General features: G+C 36.0%; 1 protein-coding gene across 1 annotated transcript in view; it reads right to left on the bottom strand.

Annotated features, from left to right (window-relative positions):
- Positions 1–237: 237 nt before the first annotated feature.
- GPR64 (G protein-coupled receptor 64) overlaps positions 238–18,600 on the bottom strand; it is a 49,393-nt gene continuing 31,030 nt past the window's right edge. The window contains exons 15-28 of the mRNA XM_009884757.1: positions 17,737–18,473; positions 16,731–16,929; positions 16,247–16,403; positions 14,027–14,176; positions 13,685–13,807; positions 12,522–12,567; positions 12,317–12,420; positions 11,619–11,743; positions 10,513–10,781; positions 9,587–9,686; positions 9,003–9,277; positions 7,029–7,130; positions 6,138–6,290; positions 238–666 (exon numbers count right to left, since the gene is read on the bottom strand). Coding sequence (XP_009883059.1) covers positions 482–666; positions 6,138–6,290; positions 7,029–7,130; positions 9,003–9,277; positions 9,587–9,686; positions 10,513–10,781; positions 11,619–11,743; positions 12,317–12,420; positions 12,522–12,567; positions 13,685–13,807; positions 14,027–14,176; positions 16,247–16,403; positions 16,731–16,929; positions 17,737–18,473 — 2,725 coding nt within the window. The 3' untranslated portion in view covers positions 238–481. The remainder of the gene's footprint in view (positions 667–6,137; positions 6,291–7,028; positions 7,131–9,002; positions 9,278–9,586; positions 9,687–10,512; positions 10,782–11,618; positions 11,744–12,316; positions 12,421–12,521; positions 12,568–13,684; positions 13,808–14,026; positions 14,177–16,246; positions 16,404–16,730; positions 16,930–17,736; positions 18,474–18,600) is intronic.

An 18,600-nucleotide genomic window follows, 5' to 3' on the forward strand; every position in this document is an offset into this window, starting at 1 on the left:
ATGCTTAAAAGTTGGTATTTTTCTGCTTATTTACATCACTATAGAGTTTGCCACTACAACATACAAAAAGTTGAAGACAGTGTAGCTAACATTTTTAAAGATAACATCGTTTGTACTTACAAGTTGTAACTTCCTACAATTATACAATACTACTATGCATTACATCCAGATAAACTTAGTTGTAATGAAAAAAAAGTCTAAACAAAACTTTAAATGTAAAAACAGTAAAAAAAAAACTCTAATGAAGAATCAAAATGGAAATGTGCCAGCTGTAATTTGACATCCAAAATACCTTGTCAAAATAGTAGTGTCCTTTTCTTTTTTTTTTTGGTTAATAATTGTCCTTGTCAATCCATGGCTGCCTTGAAGTTCCAGTACCATATATTAAATAAAATCAGTTCTTGGTCTGCTCACATTATGTAAAACTGTTAAAGTAAATCTCTACTTCACACTGTAAAACAATGTGCTGTTTAAAAGGAAATCACATTTTCTCAATAAAAGTTAGGCTTCCCCTCTTTGAAGTCCTTCTGAGCGAGATACGGCTTTTTTGGCTGCCTGTATCATCCTTTTCTTGAAATACAAGTTGTTTGCCTGAAAAGTCATGGAGACACACATCACCATTCTGTACACTGAAAGAAACACCATTCTTCTCACTGGAAAGATGGCCTGTTGAAACAAAAAAAGTGCATCCCCTATCAGAAAGGTTCAGAATCAAGTCTCCCATGCTTTTTCAGTCACTGGGGGAGTTCATGCACTCTCGTTTTATCCCTGCAACAATTTAAAAATGTGGATTTTTCTGTACATGTTCTGTGTATGTGTCTTCTGTGTGAAATCAGTAAGAGATTTGAGAGATGTTAATATATTTATGCACGATAGGATTCCATATTTTAAGCAGTGAAGGACACAATGCTCAGAATGCAGACTTTGACTTGCCACAAATATCACTAGGTAAGATGCAAAATCCTTCTCATTCTAGTTTTGCTTCAACATGTTAGGTTTAAAAGGTTTCTCAGGTTTGCCATGCATCTGAAACAAAAGTGGGGAAAAGGCTATTTTTTTCCTTTGAAAGGCACTCAACTTGCAGTATTTATTTCTGGAGGACAATGAGAATATGCTCTAGGTCCAATTACAGGTCTGAGCCATATTTAGACTGAGAAACTTATGCATTGAGGTGAATATACAATGAGTACGTGTAATACCAAAGCTGACTGCAGCTATTAATGAAATGTTCCACAAATGCTCAATTCACTGAGTAGAATCTCCTACCTCTACGCACCATGTTCTAGATAATTTTTATGAGAATTGGGACTTATTTTTTTATTGTAAGCATTTGTGCAAATGCTTCTGGTTTTATTTTATTTTTTTCCAAAGCAGTCAAGTTTAAAAGATCTGCCAGGATCCTGGTATCATAAATATCATACCATTAGGAGTAAATTATAAGGAATACCACAATGGGAAAACCAAAACCAGAACTTTCTTTTAGGAGGGGATCATTTTGTTAAACACTGACAAATGAGTTCACAAACACAGATGCAGAGCTGTCATTTATCGTTTATATCAGAAACAGCATTAATAAAAAACATCCAAGGTTGCTATTTGTGTTAATATTTACAACACTTTGTCTACAAACATCATCATGATTCAGTAGATTTCAGTAAATCTACTGAAAAGACACAACAATGAACATGGAAACTGCTTGAGGTTTATGCTTTTGGGAGGAGGAAATACACTGGCGCGAAACCTCTAGGCAGTGAAAGATGACTGTATTACAGGGATCAAAATCTGATCCTCACTAGTACGCCTGGCTTCAGTCCATCAAATACCTCACCTATCCTGGAGCAGAATCCTGTTTTGGCTCTGTCCTCCCCTTTCACTCTCTTACTGCCTCAAGCTTCTGAACACTTCCAGAAGGGGAAGGGCCACGTTACAGAATGCTCCTCAATTATTTCTTGTTGGGGTCACCAGAGGCAGAAATATTTCGTGACATCTCTCCCCTGCACTTAATCCCTCCCGCAGATTCTGCTGCTTGAGTGACTGGGCTGGACTGCTCTTCTCTGTTCTGCTTGGGCCAGGCCCCCAAGCACGTAGGTTTAGTATCAGTCTACCCAAACTAATCTTTCACTTTAGGCAGATCGCATACCTTTCAGCAGTTACCCTACTGATTCAAGCAGATGTCAGTGTATCAGTTGCATCAAAGTCTCATTGGCAAACTTTTCTTTAGAATGAGAGACGGCATTTTTTAAATAAGACGTGAACGTGTATTTCTAGCTGATAAAGCTTACTACCAGTTTGAAAATCTAATGCATATAATTTAAACATCTCAGGATGGGAGTTTAAGGGAATGGGTTTGTGGTGATGGCTGTCAAAGATTACAAATTCTATGCCAAACTACTGAGCTGCCACTGGACCCTCAAAACGTAATCATTGGCCCAACAGATTACGCAAAACCTCTTAAATATAAAGTCTAATATTTAATTGTTAAGTTAAAAGGCCATCAAGCACTAAACCAGGTACAAATGTAAACAGGGTAAGATGAGCAGCTTTTTTAATCAATTCAAATCAGATAAAGACTGAAATGACAGAAAATCTCCATCCTTGCTGACACTGTAATTGTGCATATATAGTTGTTTAACCCCCTGCCTGACTACAACTGTTTTGTTTTAGAAGGAGCATGCAAAATAGCTGTGCCGTAACATTAGGGCAAAATCTGAGAAGAAAATAAAGCTATTCTATGAACAAAATCAGAAGGGTGGTTTCTGTTCCCCAGTGAGGAAATCTGCGGGTTCAGCCATGTGATACCTAATGGTAGTTTCCCAAACATGCAAACCTGTAAGATAAAAACCGAAAACAAGGAAATATTAGTATGCCATGAAAAAATGGAGAGACACAGTTCAAGCCACAGGCTGTATAGACACCCCAAACTCAACCATGGCAAGTCATTCAATCCTGTATCTGGAATAGCATTTCTGCAGAAGTAGTGAAGCCAAAACCATTAAGTGTTTACAGCTCAGTACATTTATGACACAGGTCTTAATTTCTGGAATGGTTTTTTTTTTTGGAGCTCACTTTTTACAATGAAGTATTGCAATGTTATTTTAAGTTCTAGCTGTGTGTCCTGGTTTGAGTGACACAGGACTAATTTATCTTCTAATACTTGGGAAAACTGCACTCTAGTGTCTGAATTTGTGAAAATATTTACTTAATAGCCAGCTATGGTGTGTGGGTTTCAAGGTCTCAGTGTTTTCAGGCTCACCAGATGCAGGGATGAGGAGTGAGACCCAAGCACTTGACCCAAGCTGGCCAACACGATTATTTTCTACCATGAATGTCACATTCAATATAAATTAGAAAGTTTGCTGCGAAGTGCTCTCTCCCCTTGATGGCAGCGATGCAGAGAACTTCTTGCCCTGGTGCCAGACCCCTGAGCCCTTCCCTTCCAAAGCCATAGTGCTTGCAGTGTCCAACATTTGCTGTCCGCTGCTGGGAGTGCACAGCTTCCGACTGATATAATTGGCTAAGTATAATCCTCGTATATTTATATTGCTATCAGGATCAATATTGGTTTGTTAGTGTTATTAATCATCTATTCTTATTCTATTAAATTTGTTCGTATTTCAACCCCTAGGTCTCCTTGTTTCTTCCCCATTCCCCTTCCTGGGTGTGTGGGGGGGCATGACAATAAACTGTTGTGTGTTTCTCAATCCATAACACTGTGAGAGCAGGGAAATCAGATACAGCAAATTAGAAGGTCCCATGTTCCTATCTAACACCAGTCAACTACCTTTTGGAGGCATTTGCCCAGCTCTTCTGAGATACAACTGCCCCATGTTTGGAAGATTTAAGTGTCAGGAATTGCCTCAAAGAGCTTTGCTGGGAGGACTAACTCTATCCAAGCGTAAGTTTAGCCTCTTCTTGTGGAAGTCCTAAAGACCCAGAAGAATTATTTAGTCAAACAAACTATGCAGGCAAGGTATCATACAACCCTTTTGATATGAATAGAGGATGTGGTACAGGGTTCACAGCATTCAAAACATACAATAAGGAGATGAGGTGGGTCATCTGAGGCATCTGTGTTTATGAGTGTAGAGGAACAAAGCTCTAGAAAAGTTCTTTCAACTGCTTTGTCTGAGAAGCTGTTGGCACAGGATATACAGACTCTCACACTGGAAAGATCTAATTATATGAATAAACTAGGACAGAACTGGAGCACATCACACAGAACTGGCATCACTCAATGGTTTAGACCATCAATTTTGCATCATGTTCTAAAATACTACCCAAATCAACAAAAACTTGTTCCAGAAAGCCACAACAGGACCATTCACTCAGTTGCTACAACAAACAAGTTCAATAAAACATTTCTGCTATCTTTTTTTCTGTTGAGAAAAGTAGCCAAAATGCTTTTGTAGCTGTGTATAAGCATGTCAAACGTTGCATGCAGAGGTGGCATCTTTCATCAGAGTAACTAACACAGCTGGAAAAAAAAACAAACCTCCGACAAGACACAGAGGGTTTTGTCCCTGAAAATTTCTCTCTCTTTGAAAGGTATTACTTCTACCTAAAAATATTGCCTTGCTTTGTATTTGATGACAGTGAGAGTTACTGGATTCTGGTTCTCAACTGACCTGTTAGATACAAAGTATGTTAATTATTGCATTGTGGGGTATGCAAACAGAGAGGTTTTCTAAAGAAATGACCAAAAAAAAAAAAAAGAAGTAATTTTACAAGCTCAATTTGGAAAGCTGTTCAGGGCGTGTCAAAATGCCATTTCCTGAAGTGTTGTGATTTCTTTACAATATGCAGCTAGTACATCCAAATGGACAGTAACCTATTTAAGGGTACAGCACATACGCATTCCATAGCTTTTACTCTGTACATCTGAGAGATTATCTGCTGAGATAATCCCACTGATTATCTGCTGTCTTCTGACAGCATATGCCAGGAAATGAGGACAACACAGTCTCTGTGAGAGACTCTGTAGAACTCTGTGAAGTTCTACAACTTCATACTAAACAATCTAGCTGATCGCATGACTTTTTAGCCTCAACTCTTGATCAACTGGGAAAAATACCTTAAGCACACAGGAGTAATGTCCTGTAAATTTTGCTCAATTTAGGCTTTCATACATTACAGGTTTGTAAGTTATTTTTCTCTTTGAAAAATTGACTCTCTTTACTGAGAGCTCAAATCAGCAGCATGACATGTGACCAGCAAAAGTGTGAAAAACTAAATATGTCCACTGGAAAAGGATAATTTTTTAGTAAGTACATTCAGTGGAGATTCATATCTAGTTTTCTCAACTCACAAATAAGCCACACCAATTTGCAAGTGAAATTGATTGGAGTGATACATACACCTGCATTTCAATTTCTCAGGAACAGAGCAGAGTGTAACAGTTCAGAGGACAGTACTGAGTTAGAACAGGAAGGATAGAGAATTTTACTTCTGAAGAATTGTTTCCTGCAACAAAGATGGACTCCTGTTAGGCAAAAAACATCCTTAAAAACCCCACAAGGGAAATAAAGACCTATAGAGAAATTCAGTTTCAATACTTACTCTGTAGCCAGCAGTGAGGCAGCCCTCTCAGCTGTGCTCTGTTCACTGAGGTGATTTTGTAAGTTACAGTCTCCATTTTCTCTTAATTCTCCTCTCATAAGCAGTTTCCATGTGAACATTCTATTAATGTTCTTTCTCATATTACTTCCTACGTGATTTCTTTCACACGTTCAAGCTATATTATTATTCTATATTTCTTTCTTCTTCAGGCAATGTTTGTTTTAATAATGTTTAAAATATGAACTGTTTTAAAACATGCCTGAAGTTTATTGTCATATATTCAGGTGACAAACAAAGTGTCACCAGCAGCTTCTGGTAAGTAATTGCTCTAACAACAAATATTACCTACTACTTGATATATAAATCAAGAGTTTCCACTGAGTAGGAGAAATGGATATTTTAAAAATTTGTCTGTAGTCCCCTATAACATTTGGGAGGACAGTCTGAAATATTCTGACCCTATACTTATGAATAGTATTTTGTCAGCACTTCATTTTACATAAGCATGAAAGAGCATAGCGCTTCTGTTTTAAGACATAAAAAAAAAAAGTTTGAGAAATACTATTTTGCATTATACATACCATTTCCATTTGCGTGTACTGAGTAATCATTATTCATTAGCAGTGTTGTAGAGTTAGTGGAGTTACTGTTTGATTGTAAGGAATTGGAAGAACTGGATACTCCTTGATTTACAGTCTGCTTCTTTAAACCATTAGTAGCAGTTCTACTCCAGTCTACAATAGATACATATTACAGAAAATATCACAACTCATAAAAGCAAAATACAAAACCAGATTCAATGATGCAATTGAATTAAAATAAAAACAAGGCTCTACCCACTCTCCTCACAGTATTCTAGACAGAATGGTATTCTCCTAAGCATTGTAATGATTCTTGATATTTAAAATTATTTAAATCTAGTTCATTTTTCTCTTGGCCCTTTTTAAAGACAAGCAGCCATAGTTTTATGACTGCAGACCAGATCAGAAAGATAACAAAAGTAGAGTGGTCCTCAAAGTGTATAAAAAGTATATGGCTTTATGAGAAGTTAACTACTGAATAACAAAATAACTTAAAATCATTTGTAGGGTTTTTTATTTAAAACTATGCTTCACCTTGTTTTTGTGGAAGTCATTGGTAAAACTACAGTTGACTCAGAAGATGGAACAAATCTTGCAGTTTCTAACTACGATCAAAAGTCTTCTGCAAAGACATGACTATACTGCAGTGGAAGAGATCAACTACAGTTAACAGCTTAATGCAACAGCATGTAGGCATGAAAGAATTGCATCAACTACCACCTTTAAAGAGGACAATTTTGGAGCTTTATTATACCTTGGAGAATACATTAGACCTGCAACTACAGCAACATGATTTATTGAATTTTTTATAAAAAGTATTACAAAGTACTAGGAACTTAACACTGAGTAGAAATATTCAGAAGTTTAAAAAAAAAATAAAATAATATTTACCAGAGTTTTCAGCCAGCCTGAATTTCCCACAACAGAGGTATCTTCTCCACTGTTTACGGACATTCTCCTTCGTTACACAATAGAAGATAAAAATGAAGAACCCTGCAAAGCAATAACATTAGAGAATGTTGCAAAATTTACTTTGCCACTTCTAATGAACAATGTTTTGGTTTTCTTTCATTTCTTTTAAATTTCTAATCAAAAGTAATGACGCAATTCTTTGGTGAAAATGTTTACAACTCTGAATCCTGAAGAGTACTTTTCCCTTACATAGGTGAGAAGAATCATACACACAAATGCAAGAAAAACACATATAACCAAATCCACAAAGTGCATAAAGTTTCCTTTTATCAAATAAGAAGTGAAAAATTCTGTGGATCATGAAATTTACTTAACGCTTTTGGAAAAGAATTCAGAGCAATGCCAACAGAGAGTATGATACAACACTGTCAGGCTCTGCAGCTGTTAGCACATGGTGTGACCCTGACCTATCTTTTATTAGCAGCTAACCTGTTACCACCACCTGTAACAGAACCAGTAATGCTACAAAATTTTGAGAGTTCATACAAAGAAAATAACTTATATCTAAAATAACAATAAATGGTACTCCCTTTACCACAAATTCAGAGCCAAGGATTTTCTAGAAGGGATAGGACTCATCCCTGTCTTTTGGCAGTGCCACATTACAGACTCATTGTCTGCTTCTCATTCAGTTCTAACTGACAGAGGGTGGGACCTAACTTTTCCTGCTTAAAAGTCCATCGTCATTGTCCCCCTTTAAGGAAAAGTGGCACTCAGTCTTGGCACAATTTTCTAGATCCAATGTGTCCCTGAGAACAGATGTTAGACTTACAATGAATAGAAAGTAACATGAAGGGAAACTAAATGATGTGACAGGTACAGATGTGCATCTGTGTTATGTTTGCTAGTGAAGCATGTAAAATCCCACTAGAAGAGATTACTCTTATCTTTCTTTGCATAAATATCTTTCTTAACTTTGGCTTTTAGGATGAATTTTTGAATGTAACTAAGTAACATCAAAATTTTCACAGCACCTAACTTAAAACTGGGTAAACGGGGAACTTACTTTCAAATAACAGATTACTCTGACCACACAGAATCAAGTCTTGTGTTAGTTGAATAAAATCCCATGCAAGACCTGGGAAGATGTGGGTTCAACCCCTCAAGTTACCAAAGAGTTGGGTATTCAAAAATCAACATAGCAAATAGGGAAAGGGGTATGTACACTGACCTGCAATTTCATTGCTTTAGTCTCTCTGGGAAGTCATGCAGCCAGAGGTTTGTTATTTGCCATTTAAGCAGAGGTTTGGATCCAAACTTCAGTAGGGCAATTCAGGTATACTTAGATAATTGCAGGCACCTATGCTACCTCATATTTATATGAAAGCTTTTGCAGCCTCTTAGACTCTGCTTTTGGATATTTCCAGTAGCATCCTGGTCTTTGCAAAGCTTCATGCCTTCATATCTACTTCCTGTATGTTCTACAGGCTATGCTTAAGAGTTAGACCACTAACTTTTAGGTGTTGCAGCCTTGCCTGTCTCAATGGCCCTTTGTTGAATGTCACACCTCACCCCTAAGCCTTAGGGGTAAGTGGAGAAATGATACAGTTTTCACTACATTAATTGCAATATTTGCGAACAGTTACGGTAACTGAGTATTTACAATTGATCTGTTGAGTAGAGAAATATAGTCACTTCCAGTAGTGTCTGGTTTGCATACATTTTAAAAATTGTAATACACTATACATATAAATAGTAGCTAGCTCTCCTATATCTTACTGTAACATAACTGTAACTTAAGATTACAGTAAAGCAGTATCATCTCTAATTTAATTAACATGTTAAAGTACGTATAAAAACTACATCTTTACTGCTGAATCAAGAAAATGCTGTTTCCAAATGTTTCGTCATTATATTGTACACAACAGTCTGTCACGTGAAGGATAAGCTTACCTTGCAAAGTGTTGAAAATGGTAAAGAGGTAAGTAAATACCTCATTTACAGTGAAGAAAGCAAATCCCCAAGTAATTCCCAACAAGAATGTGAGGCCAGCAACACTCCTAAGGTCTTGAATACTGGTTTTTCTTTGAGCACCAAGTTGTTTTTTCTTTTTGATACGACAGAGCTGGATCAGCACAACAATGAACATGCTGATATTGATCAGGAATATCAGGCAAAAGTATCCCACAGCAGTAATATAGAAGACAATTCTATTTTTAATCCAGCAGCTAGAACACAAGAACAGTTTATCAACCATTATCAGAAACAGAAATTAAATAAAATAAACATGAGATAAAGGTGTGGTTTGTTGCACGTGCAAACTATTTTTGCCTCTTTAGTAAAAAGTATTTTTTTCGCCGAAGGGTAAGAGCTTTCATATAGGCAATAACCACAAAACACATGACATACTGTAGAGCTATACCATTTCAAAGCTCTTCCATTCATTCCTTTCCTTCCCCACCTTTACTTTAAAGATAATCAATTTCATATGACCTCCCACCCACCCATCCCCCAAAAAGCACCTCCCTTTAACTCACAATTCATCAGGTCTGTTTATTGAAACCCTTCCAGTGGTTATAAGTCCATAATTATCTGGTGATACTGCCAGCACAATGGACACAACTACTGCTGGTAAACCTAAAAGATTATGAGCAAACACATAAGTGAAAATCATGACAAAGACAGTATTATGATGAATTGAAATTATTATATTTTTCTGTGAAATCTACAACTTGTTTCTGAAATTAAGTCTGTTGAATTCTGTTGACTACTAGCTGTCTGAAAGAATCGAAAAACTGGAGCATTCAAACTGCTCAGGAGTATAGCTTGCAAAGAAACAAGAGGAGTACTCCACAGCTACTTCCAAACTTTTCTGATTGAGACAACAAATACCATCATCAAACTGATTTAAAACATCAAATACAGGATACCTGATTTTCTTTCTTATATCTGTTTTAAGAAAACAATTCTATTGATTTTAGTGCCTTCACTCATGTTTACTCAAGTGATCAGAGAGGATAATCAGGTCCAGAATCTCTTCATCCTTTACATAGTTAGATCTATTTTGCTGCTTTTTTTGTAAGCAACTGTGCTACCCCAGAATGGAATATATATACTTCTTGGCATTTATTTCCAAACAGAACTGACTCCATCCATCTGGTAAATGGAAATGGAAGTATGCGCATTCAAAACTGGCTCTCCTCTACTTGCGCAAGGGAAATTCATTATCAATTTGCATTGCAGCAGCCTCAGTTCTGCAGTCGGGGGGGAGTTCCCTCCTTCAGAAAGGTGGACTATATAGGATAACGTTTACTGATAATGCTTAGTCACTGCAAGGTCATAACATTTAATGACTGCTTCCTTTTCATTTCTGAACTATGTCACATTCACTGAAATACTTGATAAGAAGATTTATCTATTTGGCATCCAAAAGAAAAAAAAACAACCAATAAAAAATACATACCCCAACCAACAATGCAAAATTTAAGAATGTATTTCCGTACATAGGTATTAAAGACTTTCACAAGGGCCAGGTACATGTGGAAAGCTTCTAGGCCCATCCAGGTGAAGGAAACCAAGAGGAAATAGTGAAGAAACACTGCAACTGCAATGCACAGGCCTCGTGTATCATACAGTGCAATCCATGAGTCAAGGAGGAAAACTAAGTTGAGCAGAAGTAATGCAGCACACAGCTGAATAAGGATTTTGGAGGGGTAGTCTCTCCGGATTTTCCTGAAAAAGCAAATTAGTGAGATGACATCGATTGTCCATGGCTTACTTCCTCTCTTCTAGTCCTTAGTGCACAAATGCCAAGAAAGAAAATTTGTGTATTTTCATTCATATATAATGCTTCATATAATAGATTTATACATGAAGAGAGTAACTTACAAAAGATTTCCAATTTAATGGTCTGTATGAATAAAGTTTGTTATAAGGTTACATAAATACAAACAATAACTTGGATTCTTAGAATTTAGCACCATGATTTTTTTTTTTACATTGTACGTTGGACTTCTCCTTGTTACAGTACTTCCCAAAACCAAAATGTGATGGTTCTTTATTCCTAAACTAGATTAGGCTTTTTACTGGGCTTCTAAAGCCTTGATAGAGACAAGCAAGTCCTTGATGACGGGATAATGAGAGAACGTGGGCTGAATAACTTCAAGGAGGATTTCCAAAACATAGCATGGAGGATTCAATAGCTAAGGCTCAAACATGAGAAATGTTCCATCAAAGAACAAAGAATATAAATGTGTTTAAAAATGCTATCATTCTGCACTGCTCTATATATGTTGTATCTTAAGCACATTCCTTCACACTTTTATTATGATAATCCAGTATAAAATATTTGAGTGCTACATTTTCACTTCTTACTGCATAAAGCCTCGTGGTTAATTCACTTGTCCACAAGTTTAACATTCCTGAAGACTGAATCAACACCTTCCTGGTAAACTAGACAAATTTGTGCATTATTAACGGTGACAGAATCCATAACTATTGGAAAGGACTTTGCAGTTAAGGCTACAAGCAATTGAAGAATAACGGGAGCTTAGTTGAACAGGTACTTACTCAAAGGCTATGTAGGTCACAAGAGTAACAGAAAGAAAAATTGCAGAGAGGCCACAGCCTATATAGGATATAAAAGTCAGTACCAATTCTTGTGTGGGATTCAAAGGAGTATTGCCATATAAGTTCTAAAAATGAAACAGAAATTAATTTTAGAAAACATGTTTATTAAATGGAAAAAGATCAAACAACCAAATGCACCTTTCCCTCTGCAATTGGGAAAAAAAAAAAGGAAACAGTTATTTTCATCATGGATCTTATAAAAGGTTAACTGAAAAACAGAAAAGCCAATCTAGTCCTGCAAGGAGCAGGGAGTTGGACTACATGATCCTTATGGGTCCCTTCCAACTTGAGATATTCTATGATTCTAATTGTGAAATCCCATTTGATTAAAAATTAAATTTATTTTATCCTAGGTTTTGTTTCCCACAACATAAACAACTGCCTAAATGTAAAACCTGCAGTTTAATAAGCACTTAAGGAATTTCTTACTTCAATGGAACTCATGGGCTCCCATTCAACAAGCAGCTTAAGCACGTGACTTAATTTTATGGTTATATGTACTAACACTGAAGTGAATAGAACCTCAGTAGTATTTCATAGGTGGGATGTGCTTACTGAATCCTCATTTGCTAAAGATAGCACATGCTTAAATATTTTCTTGAATCAGGGTAAAACTGTGTAATTTTTTAAATAATTACCATCAAAACTGCGAAGCTTGTGAGGTGGTTGCATGAACAGACTGTTTCATTTACCCTACTTTCTTTAACTATGCAACCTTCATATGACCAGCCTCCATGTCCACCTGTTAAAGAAAACAGCTTTGTTATAAAAGCCTTTATTTATATTAACATGAGTTAACATCGCTAAAACAGCATGATATCTTGGGTGGTCTCCATTACTTACCATTTTTATTGAAGTCCCAAAAAACGCATCTTACTGTTGAATTATCCTGTTCGGAAGGTGAAAAAAAAAATGTTTTACTAAACTATGAGTTTATGATAAAGTAATTTATGAATTATCTACAAAATGCAGACAAGCATAAATACTGTACACAGCAAGTATACTTGTTTTACATTAATGGAAAACAAATTTAGGTGCATAGAATGGATTAATATTGCAGTAGGCATGTCAAAATATGGTGAAGAAATTTGAAATCACTATACAGGAGCTAACTCTCATGCTTATGCTAAGATTCTGTTTCTGGCAGAACATTATGAACGATGTTTCATTGCCCTCCCACACTATACAAATTCTTGGGATTTCTAATACTTCCTGATTTGCTAAGTATCAAGAAAATGACCACACAGAAAAGGAAAAACTCTTTTTTATTTGCAAACGTTTGATCACTTTTATATTATTATGATGTTTAAGGTTTACATATAGATTTCCCACACACACATGAAAATCCTAAAAATAGTAGCAGTAATTCAGTATATTGCTATGAATACTAATACTCCTACAGTTATATCTCAAAACTCAGTATCGTATCAATACAAGTAAAGACTACACACTAAGCCAGATCTAGAAAAAAGCTTCAGGTACATTAGTGGAATCCCTACATTTTTCATTTCATAGTATTCCATTTTAATCCTTGATGCTCATTTAAGAAAGAGATACTGTATATGAGCCCTAATACTTCCAGATGACACAAGCTTGTGTTCCAGTTCAAGGAACAACATTCTCCCTAAGAAAAAAAGACTTATATTTCTTTCTGGCCATGCAGAAATGTCATGACTGCAGCAACTCCGTAGCAACTCCCACCATCAGGCTTTCATCTGAGAGTTTTTATTCTTTGAAGAATAAAAGACAAGGCAAGGTAGGAAAGATAAAAACTGCATGGATAATTGATAGAGCAAAATTACCTGAAATCATCTGGAAACAAAAATTTATACCACTGATAAATAAGCAAAGATGCGTGATTTTGAAAGTCCAGATGGAGAGACAAAATGTCCACACTACTAAAGCAGAACCAAACAATCTGTATTCTTAGTACAGTATTTCTTCTACAACAACTCCAACGGAGGCAACAAAATCATACTTTAAGTCTGCCAAAATGTGAATCATACCTGATTAGGTTTGATATTCTGTAAAGTGACAGTAACATTTGCCTTTAAGTTGCTAATTGTGAGGTTAGAAACACTTGACGATATAACATTGCTGATTAAAGTTGCATTCTTCAAGGACAGATCCTGAAACAACAAAAAATAATTAGATTTTGAAATCTTAAAGGAAACAATAGTAGAGTACAGCACCTGCAAACTCCGTTATTATGCGGAGTGAGCACTGGACAAAAACTTTTTAAATCAGGAAGTTTTGAAATGTGTTTTGTAGGAAAAAAAGTCCATTCATATTTTATTTTGCTCTTGGCTTGAGTTTAAAACCATAAGAACAGAGGACCAAAAAGATACCTGGAACACAGTAGTCTTCTTAAAGAAGTTGAATATAATTCTAGAAGCCCAGTCCAACTCTTCAGGAGGTAAATTTGTCAGCAATGAGGAAGGAAGTGTGATTGATCCAAGATTATTTAAGTCATGAATTGCATTAATACCTAGAGAGATCTGAAAAATAAATGCAATGTTTATGCTTCGTTTCAGTCACTAAAAAAAATTTAAATTGTGACATTTTCAGTTTAGAACTTCAAAATACATCTCTCTCTAATCACTGTCAGGAACTCACTGATGCTCTCTCATTCCTCTCCTGCTCCAATGAATAAATAACATTTGCAGCCCTGAAAAGGATGCGGCTCATTTCACATCTGCCTACCATTGAAAATAATCTGTCTTTACCCATTTGCTTACAGGGACTGAACACATCACTGTGGTGGATAATACTGATTTGAAAAAGGTGAAGAACAACAACCTATCTAAGTCTATGCAACTGTGTAGGGAGAGGAACATTTCACAGCACAGAAGCCTGCAAAGGCAAAGAATTCTTATACTCCATATGAAATACATCAGAATTCAGAAAAACTGTAAATAGCCGTTATTTGTCAATAGGTTTTTAAGTACAGTAAGTTAAGCAGAACCTAAGAACATAAACCCTAACTTTACGATCATCTGGCAAAAATGACAAAAATAAACTGGATAAGCTACAATTCAGGTATCTCAAGAGTTTAGTGATCTGACATTATAAAAAGAAGATCTGAACTTTCACCGAGTTTTCTGTGCTGTACTTATAGGACAGAGAGCTTTGTTTACTACAAAATCTCTAACATTTTTTTGTTGCACGTTAGTCACTTTACATACAAATATCATCATCTCAGAGTTCCTGAGAGATGAGAAACACCAGCAGAAATGAAGAAAGAAATTATCTGTGTATCCAAAGAATGGTTGTAATGGGAATAACAGTGTGAGCTCTCTACAGTGCCCTAACAATATGGTTTAACTCTTCTGTTTAGACCAATGATCTCCAAACTTTTCTGATCATGCATCCCCTAAAATTTTTTGAGCATGTACACCAAAATATATCTATCTGCTTGTAAGTTATATGCGTGTATTAGGTTACTAATATATTATGCACATTGTAAAACATACACAAAAATAGAAATTTTAAAAGGATGAGATAAAGTTTAAACATTATTTTTTAAGGTATATTTTTATTTATTAATCATTAAAAATATTTTCTTCCCGCACCCCAATAGACTGTCATGTGCATGCCCTAGGGTACTCTCCAGTCTGGAGATCACCAGTTTAGACAGCCACCTGTCCTGAATGAATTCCACAAAAGCATTCCTGTTGCTCTGGTTTGAACTAGACTATACTTGTTGAAAATTCTGTCTATTTGATTGCCAGTGCCATGAGATTTCCAGAAAATGACTACTTAGCAAATATCTGTTTTTCAGCACTAACACCTTCTAGTCATCTCACATTCATGCACCACATATTGCTAAGAAAATAGAAAAGAACTCAAATGTTAATATTTCATATCATTTTCAGTATCACAGAACAGTTCCAGTACTATTTCTGGGTCACCCTTCTCTGAGAGGACAGAATGTGCCAAAATTTGTCCAGAACTTTCTATCTCTCCTTGCTTAAGCCTCCAAGGCTGGTATTGTCCAAGTTATTTCCTCAACCAGAAGGGAGGTTTTAAGTGAGACAAAGTGGATCCAAACTTTCTAAGCACTCCTTTCTTGGCAAGACCAGCTAGCCATGAGTGACAAGTGTATGAATGTCATTATCCAAGCAACATACTTGCTCTTTCCTGGAATCCTCTGCAATTAATCTCCTTGTAACAGATTAAGCCATCTGGCAACACTCCTTGACAGATTTCAGCACTGTCAGGATGAGTGATTAAGTCACTCATGATTTAGGGTTTTTGAGGCAAAGTTATTCCACCAAGCAGTCTGTCCATTCAGTGTTCTGGCTGTACCCTCTCTAAAAGCTTATTAGTCGAACGCCAGTTTCTGCTAAGTCTGTTGCTTATTTGCACCGTAATAGAAAATGAAAGGAAAAACTATGGAGGACTTCAAAAACAAAGTATTTTTTTCTCTGAAACCAACACGAACAAAAGATCCTGAAACTGTGACAAAAACACAGAACAAACTCATGTCACATATAAATGCAAAACCATTAATACTTAACAATAAATGTTTGAGAATTTGCAATTATTTAGAATTATCATTGTTTAACCTGGAGATCAGCTGAGTCCTGGACAGCAAAAGACATTTCGTTGGAGCGGATACTATTGGTTTTGACAACTGCCAGAGCCAAGGAAGGGGAGGCAAAATCAGCAGACGTTTCTGCAAAGTTCAGTTTTAAGCCAATATAATCCACCAGTTTTATAATTCTGTTAAGAGAAAGAGATACTTAGTATTGCCAAACACATAAACCCCAAATTCTCAGGCAAGTTGTGGTTATGGAGCAGTGTGTAATATCAGCAGACTCTGCTCATGTTTTGTGGTGTCAACACAAAAAAATACACTGCTTTCCAATTTCCACATATTATAGTAGAGCTGGTAACACTAGAACAATACCCCTTCCATTTTTCGTAAGTACATTAAAGAACAAGAAGTATTCCTTTGGATTATGATTATAAAAAAATGAAACTTGCTGAAACCAATTTATTAAGACAGTCAATACAACACACCTTTAATCTATTGCCAGAATGACCTACCTGTTAGAAATTCGGGGTGGCAATGGTTGAGAAGCTGTCAGGACTTTGCTAACCTCACTAATCATCCTTTCTACATCTTTTGGCTCTACTTTTCCAGCTGCTAAATCATTTTCTATTTTGGATACGATTTGCTCAGCTGTGGTGCTATTAATGGTGGTATATACAGAAGTTGTGTATGTGGTAGTTGATAGTATCTTTCCTGTGACAAAAGAAAAGTTGTGCATTTATTTAAACATTGTGTTCAACAAATGAAGTAAGCTTTGAGAAGCAGAAAAACTAAGCAGTTCTCTTGACCAACAAACCTTATCATAACCTGTAAGGTCTCTAAACATGTTATGTGAGACAGAATCTCTTTTTCTCCCTATCAGCTACTTTGCAGATAGCAATACTTTAAATCTTATGAAAACATAAAGCAAGGTTTCAAATGGCCAGCATTAATTCCACTTTTTATTGATTACAAAGTTCCTCACATCAGACCATTAGTGATGTTAGATAATCTATTATTTTGTATTTTTAGCCACTGGATGCCCGAAAGTAGAATAAAATCAAGATAAGGTCAGCAATTTGAAAAGAAGCTTATAAAGATGTATATAATCTTCATAGGAAAATACATAGCCACTAAGAATATTCCTAATCAATAATATTTTAAGGAAGATCCAACATTGATTGGCGATATTTTAAATACTAGTTTAGGAAAAAAAAAAAAGCTACCTGGCTCTGTAACTAATTTTTTTCTGATAAGGAACCTGTTGGGAACTCAGCATATTACCTATGTATCATAGTTACCAACCAATGTGTAGGGTGAGGTATCACTCATCATGGCCAAAGACATCAGAATATATTTCAAAATAAGTATACACCTCGTGAGAGTTGTCTCAGGTTTTTCACAGTAATTGGAAGGTCACAGCTCAGATATATCATCTTGTTTAATAAAGTTTAAAAGCAAATACAGCATATCGCATTCAAATAAAAACATTAAAATGATCATTTTACTTGTCATATTTACCTGTGCTCCCATTAGGCAGGCTACCATGGCCATCAGCAGTAAAATGAGGATGAGAAGCTGAGACAGAATGGTTGATAGGACTAACAGTAGGGGTCAAAGTTATTGTGAAAGGAGTAAGGGGAAGAATAGGTGCTGCAGTAATGTTTTTGTTAAGAGAAACAGGTTCAGTCGAATCTGTAGCAGGATGAATTTGTGCAATAGATTTGGTGGTAGTCTCAAAGGGGGGAATTGCTATTGGAGGTTTGGGGGGAAGCTCAGAAGAGGAAACCGGAGAATGTTTAGTGAAACCTACAGAAGGAGAAATTATTGTAATAGGCTTGGTAAGATATGCAGCATCAGATTTAACTGAGAAAGCAGCATTAGTGACAGATTTTGTTGCAGGGGTGGAAATAGTGACAGATTTATTAGAAGCTATGGAAGGAAAAGTTGGCATGGTAGGTTGAGGAAGAGACCTAGAAGAGGGAAGTGTAGTGGTAACACTTTTGGAAGACGGGGAAGTTTCAGTAGTAGATGTGATAGAAGTTTCAGAGAGAGGATTTTTAGTGGGAGATGTGGAGAGAGTTTCAGAAGAAGAAATTTCTGTGAATGGTGGGATCAGCGGTCTAATTGTGGGACTATGTTTGGTAGAAAGCACAGTGGGGGAAATAAAAGTATTAGATTTGGGTAAAGTCTTTTTAGGGAGAGAAGGAGAATGAGGGAAAGGAACCCATATAGAATGAGGTGGCACTTGTATAGTACTGTAAAAAAAAAGAGCACAGAAATGTATGTTAAATTTAACATTGTTTATATTTTAAAGAAAGTTATTATAGAGGAATATATATGAATGATATGGATACTACTAATAATGTATATTTTTAAATCCAT

The sequence above is a fragment of the Charadrius vociferus genome, unplaced genomic scaffold (genome assembly GCF_000708025.1).
Source record: "Charadrius vociferus isolate BGI_N301 unplaced genomic scaffold, ASM70802v2 scaffold200, whole genome shotgun sequence".
Taxonomy (NCBI): domain Eukaryota; kingdom Metazoa; phylum Chordata; class Aves; order Charadriiformes; family Charadriidae; genus Charadrius; species Charadrius vociferus.